General features: G+C 43.5%; 1 protein-coding gene across 1 annotated transcript; it reads left to right on the plus strand.

Annotated features, from left to right (window-relative positions):
• Positions 1-385: 385 nt before the first annotated feature.
• Positions 386-8,427, plus strand: abcb6a (ATP binding cassette subfamily B member 6 (LAN blood group) a). The gene is made up of 20 exons (XM_068590927.1): positions 386-636; positions 1,014-1,537; positions 2,841-2,981; positions 3,091-3,280; positions 3,656-3,748; positions 3,871-4,063; positions 4,151-4,272; positions 4,405-4,514; positions 4,629-4,694; positions 4,962-5,087; positions 5,183-5,259; positions 5,392-5,455; positions 5,551-5,636; positions 5,725-5,782; positions 5,877-5,981; positions 6,357-6,531; positions 6,643-6,755; positions 6,900-6,994; positions 7,084-7,152; positions 7,242-8,427. The coding sequence occupies exons 2-20, from the start codon at positions 1,022-1,024 to the stop codon at positions 7,399-7,401; spliced, it is 2,559 nt and encodes an 852-aa protein (XP_068447028.1). The 5' UTR covers positions 386-636; positions 1,014-1,021; the 3' UTR covers positions 7,402-8,427.
• Positions 8,428-8,844: the final 417 nt, after the last annotated feature.

The following is an 8,844-nucleotide window of genomic DNA, read 5'->3' on the forward strand; positions in this document are numbered from 1 at the left end:
CATAAGTTAATGAGTCAGTTAAAATATTGAAATTATATAAATACAATGTTTTACTTGTGATCCTTTACATATGTTTTTGTCTATAACCTAGTTATGTAATTTTACATAACGCAATTATGCATTATGCAAAATTATGCATTCGCATAAAATTGCGAATGCATAACTTTTACCTAAAAATATATTTCTACTCCTTGTCCTCAATACCAAGTACGCTAACTACTGTACAGACTTGTGTACTTGAGAAACGGCCATTGTGCCCTGTTTTTGGGGTCCGTGTTGCTCGCTTCCGGTCTCCATAGATCAGTTCCGCGTTCATCCTCTAGGGGCGCTCACTGGCTATTTATGGTTTTACGTCGCCGGTCAAGGCTGTAAACACCGACAGGCCACGCAGTCAAACGCTGTTGCGTAAAGCGTCGATTGCCGAGTCATGGATACGTAGGAGTTGTTTAACTAACCTGCACGCGGCAAGGTTAACATTCGTGGCGATGACAGACGCCTGGTTATGTATCGCTTCTCTCATCAGTCCGTCACGTTGGTATAAAAGCTGATAGTTGTGAGTGGACTTGCTAGCTTCTCCGGAGTAACCTCCGTTCACGACAAGTGCGGCGTCGCTGACAGAAACCGCCTGCACATACGGTGAGGTCATAACTAATTGTTTACCAGTGTGATATGGCTGCTTGCTGTCCCTTTAGCATCTCAATGTGGACGTTATTAGAAATATGTGTGTGTGTGTGTGTGTGTGTGTGAAAAGGTTTCTGTGAGCTGCTCGGTCACCGCAACTGGTTACATGTCGGTTATACGTGGTGGTGCTTTCATTGAACCATGAGTCAGCGACTAAAACTGTCACTGAAGACGACATAATAATGCTCCCATGCAAGTGTGTGTGTAGAGAGAGACAAGGCTCTTCTTTGTTCCAGTAGCAGCATGTGTCCCCTTTTGTTGTTATTATATTTCTAACATGTAACATTTAATATTGGACTTTATCTGTGGTTGTGCTTTGTGTGTCTTCCCAGCTGCAGCCATGGTGTTTATGCAGGGCTACTGTGAAGCCAATTCCTCCATCTCTCGCACATGGGTGGATGAAGGCATCTCCCCCTGCTTCTACTTCACGCTGGTCCCCTCCATCCTGCTCACCATCTCCTTCTTCCTCGGCACCATCCACTGCATATTCTACCAGAAATATGGCACCGCAATGGAGCCCAAGTTCATCCCTCGCTCCCGCCTCTACGGCTTCCAGCAGGCCGTCTCCGTCCTCCTGCTCGTCCAGTTTGTGGGTGGGGTGGTGTGGCGGGCTGCCAACGGAGGAGAGCTCCCAGGGTATGTGGTGTTGTACGGCTGCTTCTCTGCGCTGGGCTGGGCCTGGGCTATAGCCCTGCTCAGGGTGGAGAGACGCCGGGCCCTGCTGATGGACCGGACCAGGGGCCACAGCGTGGCCCTGCTGCTGTTCTGGGCCGTGGCGTTCTCAGCGGAGAACTTGGCCTTCATCTCCTGGTACAGTCCGCACTGGTGGTGGGGCCTGGAGAACAATCAACAGCAGGTGAGGAGAAATCAACCCTCACATTGGACACATTTATTTGTTACCATAAATTCTAAGAATAGATAATAAAGCAGACTCGACAGTGCCTCTACTTTTACACAATTTTCAGACTGGATTGGATCAAAAAATATTGCATGTTATGTAATCTACCTCTAGTTATCTTTCAGTTAATTGTGTTGTTTTATATTCTGGGTTTTTTGGGGTTAATAGGCCCCTAGGTTACTGTTATGTATTTATGAGACACACCTTCGACTTGTTTAAAGCTGTGCAGCCTGTTCAGCCTCTTGTTCCCAGTGTAACAAAGTATCCACTTAGTCAACAAAGACTAAGTGCAAACAATCTTTAATGCCAATGTTAGTGAGGGCAAGACTAGAGCCTCATTTTGAGTTTTGCTGAGTCATTGCTCAATCTGCCTATCAGGTCCCAGGAGAGTCACTGTTAACCAAACAAATCCTAAAACACAGTCTTGCCCCTCCCACTCAGTACGTAACTTCCTGCTTAAGCATGACTTGACTTTTTTGTTATTTGTATTGTTGTTTCTGTTTATTCTGAGCTTTTATTCAATTTGAAAGCTTATTAAATCCGAACAAAAAATTTAAAAAAACAGTCTAGAATAAAATGTGATACTTTATAATAACTACACACAATATAGCATTAGTAAAGCATGAGTAAACACTTAATTCATCTTTTTTAAAGCATTGTTCGAATATGAACACTCATTTGTAACTCATGAGTATGCAATGCATTAACACTGTTATACATGTTTTATTCTTGAATAATAAGCTTCACTATTATGTGTTTCATGATTGTGTATTATAAATGATGGATTCCCCATTTGTAAATTAGATAATATATATTGCAAACCATTTAAGTAATTTATATTGCAAACCATTTTTTAAGGACTTAGATGATGTACTAATGGTTATAAAGCACTAATGTGTTTTATAAACGTGTTTTCATACTGCAATTCATAATTAATTCAGGTAGTTCCTCTCCGTTGAGTATTTTGTGTGACCTAAAGTGAGGACTATCTATGCCTGAGAATCTAAAGTGAGGACTATCTATGCTTTACAACGCACAGCTAGCCAGTTTGTCATGACGAGAGGTCCTGAGACAGCAGGCGCCACCTCAGTTTGAAGTAGAGAAATGTTACTTACTCAAAGGCTTGGTCATTGTATTGTAAATGATGCATCTAACTCAGTCATCATTTTCATAATTTTCTCATACAAATGCCCATTATGAGCATAAATGCTGATCAACTGGTATCCATATTGATCTTTTTTGTTTCAATGAATCCCTTCAGGTGCAGTTCGCCCTGTGGCTGATGCGCTACGTTGGCACCGGGCTGCTCTTCTTCATCGGTCTCAAAGCTCCCGGGTTGCCACGAAAACCGTACATGCTGCTGATAAATGAAGACGAGCGGGACGTGGAGAACAGCAGACAGGTGAGAGTTTCCCTGTGACGCTGCTATTTGGCAACAATATATTTTTTAAATGTCCCGTCTCAGACATGACGAAACGCTGCTTTCAGTGTTTCATGTATTTCTCTCTCAGAGCCTTTTGGGCGGGACAGAAGAGAACCAGTCCACCTGGCAGGGTTTCAGGAAGAAAGTGGGTGTGCTCCTTCCCTACATGTGGCCCCGGGGCAACATCTTCCTCCAGCTTCTCGTCCTCTTCTGTTTGGGGCTGCTGGGAGTCGAGAGAGCAATCAACGTCTTTGTGCCCATTTACTACAAGAATATTGGTGAGGCGCATATCTTTTTACTGAACCCCACAGACTCGAACATTTGTTTATTTCCGAGCTGCTTCTCACGTTAAATGGGCCGTTTCGGCGAGCTCAGTAACAAACTGGTAGTGTTTTACCAGAGCCAACATGAAAACATGACAAAAAAATGTTCAATATTCACCCAGCGGCTTTGCAGCCGATGTGTGATGGGATAAAATTGAGACAGACTTCTGATAGCTAAGGCTCCAGAGGGCCAGAGAGAAGAATATCAGATACCCTGCTATCAGAGGACACCGTTGTCCCACTGATCGTCTTGTTTATCGACCTCATCTTCAAGTCAAAAACCTGACCTTTTTTTGCTCTTCTACCTTAATGTCTTTGTCCCTCTCTCAGTGAATGAGCTGACTGATGGCAGCAGCTGGCGCACTCTGTCAACAACAGTGTGCATTTATGTCCTGCTCAAGTTCATGCAGGGCGGCGGTGCAGGTAGGACCAAGACTGACCAAAGGCTCAACAAGCCAAACTGCGCCTTGATTTCATGTCTCCGCTCACACTTCACGTGACATCTCAATCTGTCCCTTCCATCATCACCTTCCCCTTCTTCCCAGGTGCGTCTGGTTTCATCAGTAACCTGCGCTCTTTCTTGTGGATCCGGGTGCAGCAGTTCACCAACCGCGTGGTTCAAGTGCGTCTGTTCAGCCACCTGCACTCGCTCTCCCTGCGCTGGCACCTGGGCCGCAAAACCGGCGATGTGCTGAGGAGCATTGACCGCGGCACCTCGTCCATTAACAGCCTGCTCAGGTAAGACGGCCTTGAACCTTGAAATTGTATCCTAGCATTTAGATTCCAAGTGAAAATTAACTCATCTGTCCCTTTGTTTTCCCACAGCTACATAGTGTTCAGCATCATCCCAACCATGGCTGACATTGCCATCTCTATCATCTACTTTGTCACCTACTTCAACGCCTGGTTCGGCCTCATCGTCTTTGTCTGCATGGCGCTGTACCTCAGTGAGTAGTGCACGTTGAAGCGTAGCGATCCAACATCATATATCCATTAATAACAATATTTAGGAACGTGGCAGGTTTGGTTGAACATATCACCTGAAAGATTTCTGATTTCCTGATAATCTTTTCCCACAGCTCTGACCATCATCATCACCGAATGGAGAACCAAGTACAGACGAGAGATGAATCAGCAGGACAACAATGCCAAGTCCAAGGCTGTGGACTCCTTGTTGAACTTTGAGACGGTACATTGAGCATTTTGTTGTCAGTCTAGATTCTGTCTCAGAGAGATGTTTTTATTATTTCAAGATGTTAAACTTGGTTCCGCTTGTTTTTTTTTTTTTTATTCTGTTCAACAGGTGAAGTACTACAATGCAGAGAACTATGAGGTCGGGCGTTTCGAGGACTTCATCTTAAAATATCAGGCAAGTCAGACAAGTTTCCATCTGGACATTAGTCATTCCTGTGTCTAGTTATTACTGCTTTTGAGATTTGCTGTCAGCGTCAATATTCTGCGTGAGAGCAAATCAGTAAGTTGTCCCCAGCAAGAACACACACATGTGAATTAGAGTCTAAAGTCGTTATGTGTGTCTAAATTAATGTCCTGCAAATCAGTTGTTAGTAGTCAACATTTGCCCAGCGCCTACACTACAGGCACGCATTTGATGGAGCCCCTCTCCTCCTGTTTTTAGGTGTCGGAGTGGAAGACCCAGGCGTCCCTGGCTTTCCTCAACCAAACGCAGAACGTCATCATCGGATCGGGCCTGCTGGCCGGCTCCCTGCTCTGTGCCTACTTTGTGACCGAAGGAAAGTTCAAGGTACTGACCTTTGCAACATGATAATTTTACATCAAATGTATTGCGCAATTTACTGGTCAGAAGTCAGTTTGACTGAAAGAATCCTCTTATCTCAGGTTGGAGATTTTGTTCTTTTTGGTACCTACATCATCCAATTGTACACCCCCCTCAACTGGTTTGGTACCTACTACAGGTAGGAAGATACTGCATTGTGATTGGCGTCAGCACATTAAAGATCTGTTGGATTTTGTAGAATTGTAATCTGCTCTCTCGGGCCTTTCTTCCAGTTGATTTTTGCCAACGTTCGTCTCTATTTTCTTTGCAGAATGATCCAGAATTCTTTCATTGACATGGAAAGCATGTTCAAACTTTTCGAAGAGGACGAAGAGGTACTTCTGAAGCCGATTGCTCTGCGTTTCCACTCTCAGCTTTTTGTTTTATGATCGAAAATTTGAATATGTCCTGTTTGTATTCTCTCGTGCAGGTGAAAGATGAAGTAAATGCTGGGAGTCTTCAGTACAAACGGGGAACAGTGGAGTTTGAGAACGTTTACTTCAGCTACGTTAATGGGTCGGTTCACCTGTGATGTGACAGCCTGGTTAGAACTGATTATACATTTAGAAAATTCATTTCTGACATTTCTTTCCTTGTTTTCTAGCAAGGAGATTCTCACAGATGTTTCCTTCACTGTACCTTCAGGACAGACATGTGCCCTGGTAGGGAACAACTTCCATTCAAGTCACCAGCACAGTCAGACTGCCCATATCCTGTCACGACTGTACAACTGTAAGTTCCTCTTCATCTCCCCAGGTGGGACCATCAGGTTCTGGGAAGAGCACCATCATACGACTCCTCTTCCGTTTCTATGATGTTCAGGGAGGCTCCATCAGCATCGACGGGCAGGATATATCAAAGGTAAATATTTGGTACCATAACTATGGCATAATTGAGCATACAGTGATTAAAAACACAGCAAAGGCACATAATCAAAAAAGTGTACTGGATGTAAAACTACATGGATCCAATCCAAGTTCTGCCAATGCCTCTGTGATGCATTCATTTAAATACATTTAAGATTGTGAGCTTTACAGTTCAAGCAAATATTAGTGACATAATTATGTCTACTTTTTCATGTGCAGAAGTCATTTAACTATCACTAGCATAAATTAACTGCTTGTGCTTTTACTTATTTTAACAGCGACAAATCAAGTTACAGTGTCTTTAAAATAGGTGTGTGTGTTTGTGTGTGAACAGACAAGTCATTGCTTTGTCTTCGTCGTCTTTCCCCAGGTGAAACAGAGATCTCTGCGCGCGCACATCGGCGTGGTTCCCCAGGATACTGTGCTTTTCAACGACACCATCCGGGATAACGTCCGCTACGGCCGCATCACCGCTAGCGACCAGGAGGTGGAGGAGGCTGCTGTGGCTGCTGACATACATGATAAAATCATGACCTTCCCCGAAGGTGACCGAGAGATTAGCCCTCCTACATCAAGTGCAGACGTTCAAAGTAATGTGAGGGATGTGAATCCCCCAGGAGTTGGTTTCACCACCTGCCTGTATTTGCTTCCGGCAGGTTACGATACGCAGGTGGGGGAAAGAGGTCTGAAGCTTAGTGGAGGGGAAAAACAAAGGGTGGCTATCGCCAGAACTATCCTCAAAGCGCCACAGATCATCCTACTCGATGAGGTGAGATCATAAAAAGGAGCAGCGATACCTAAGTGGACCAGCAGAGCGGAGACAGAAACCGCCTCGTTGTTACTTGATGTGTTACTTTGAGCGGCTATGTTCTTGCTGTTGTTTTCTGTTGTCACAAATAAAGTCTCTCTGCAGGCCACATCTGCTCTCGACACACAGACAGAACGCAACATCCAGGCCTCTTTGGCCAAAATCTGTATCAACCGTACAACAGTTGTTGTCGCTCACAGGTGAGAGATCCATGCGCTGGAGGGGTATTTCTTCTGTTTCAGTTGTTTTATCTAAAGAGGGGCGTGAATCTCTTTTTCTCTATAAAAAGGTTGTCCACCATCATCGGAGCAGACCAGATTCTGGTGATCAGTGACGGCCGTATCGCCGAGCGAGGACGGTGAGTGTGATTCGTTGTTCTGAAAGTCATACTGACGATCCCCCTTCTTCCCTGAGCTCCATGTAACTCGCTTTTTCTCTCTATCTAAGACACGAGGACTTGCTCGTCAAGGGAGGCTTGTACGCGGACATGTGGCTGAGGCAGCAGCAGGCCCAGGACTCCGATTCCTCGTCAGACACAGAAGCCAAAGATCTCAAGTCTGAGAAACTGCAGCCGCCGTCCACCTCCTCAGGCCACCACAGCCACTGAATGTATTTATTAGTTTTTTGTTAGGGTTGATTTAGAGAACTCTATTTGTTGTTTTTTTACTGAAACTGAATGTGCAACAGCAAGTCATGGAGAAAAGGGAAGGTGCCTTAACCCAGCTGAGGAGGCACAAACGATGTGGTCGAGTCCAAATGTACCATAAGACCTTAGTTTTTTAAGTATTTGTTTTAATTATGGCTGCTTATATGTAGGGGCGGGGCAAAAAGATCAAATTATTACCACATCATAAAAAAAATTTGTGTGTGCATGTCTTTATACGGGGGACACCCTGAGTGTTTACATTTTTGTATTTGTTATGAGAATATTATGATTTTTTTTAAAGCACTCTTATTAATCAATGACCCGATGTTGTTAAAAGGTGCAATGGGGGGTCTTGCTAAAAGTAAGGGAATTAAAAACACTCAGGGGCGAACGACTCTGTTGTCCACGATATTGTTTCATCTGAAAATGTCAGTTTTTATTCCGCCGTGTTTTTTTAGTTCTACTGTTATTTAAATTATACAATTAGTTCTGAAAATACTTGTATTTTTATAGTGTAAGCATCTTTAGAACTGCACGGAGGTAAAGCAGAGTGTGTTCTTTGTCTGCCTGTTTTTGGCAGATATTCTTCCATGAAAAAGATGTACCATCAATCTAATAACACCAAAAAAATATAGCATATACAATCATATGCTCAATTTCTGAATAGGAATTTGTAATCATCTTTTACTTCTGAAATTAAGCAGTTTTCTTTTCCATGTGACGGTCTGTGAATCAGTATTAAAAAAAATTCTCATCTCTTAAAATGTTGTGATGGATCTAAAATCTTGCCAGCAGACAGAATGCGCTTTTTTTGGGGCCATGATCACTGAAGAAAAAATATTACAGTCCTAACTCGAGGTCAAAAGATGTACCTCGTTGGAATGTTGTGATTGTTGTTGAACTCGAAGAACGTTTCGGAGTTAAAGATGTTTTTTTTTTTCATCTGTGTCTCCTGAAGTGTTTCCTCTGAGGCTTCAAATAAAAGTGCTGGATAAAAAAACAAAGTATCATTTATTAATCCACTTAGGGAAATTGGTCTCTGCATTTAAGCCCTCCTTAGTCATTAAGAAGAAGTGTGCTGCCTTAAGGCACCCGGGGAGCAATATCTTGCTCAAAGGACACGTCGACATGCAAACCATGGGGAGACCACGCTCCCCACGATCTACAGCCGGTCCCAAAGCAGGAATTCATGAAAACACAAGCTGAATTTCCAGTATATTTAGCCTTCCATCATAACATCAGGTTTTACGGCAACGTTGTGGTTGTTTGTGAACCTTCTTCAGGCCAAACCTGAACCATAACCAAACTAAACTCAATCATTTCATTATATCAACCAAATCTTTTCGCGATTTTTAACAAAAACTAATAGGGGAAAGTGTTTAGGGTGGCATCCTTGAGGAACAG

Source organism: Clinocottus analis, unplaced genomic scaffold, assembly GCF_023055335.1.
Source record: "Clinocottus analis isolate CAN_PGR_092001 unplaced genomic scaffold, fCliAna1.0.p SCAF_24, whole genome shotgun sequence".
Lineage (NCBI taxonomy): Eukaryota > Metazoa > Chordata > Actinopteri > Perciformes > Cottidae > Clinocottus > Clinocottus analis.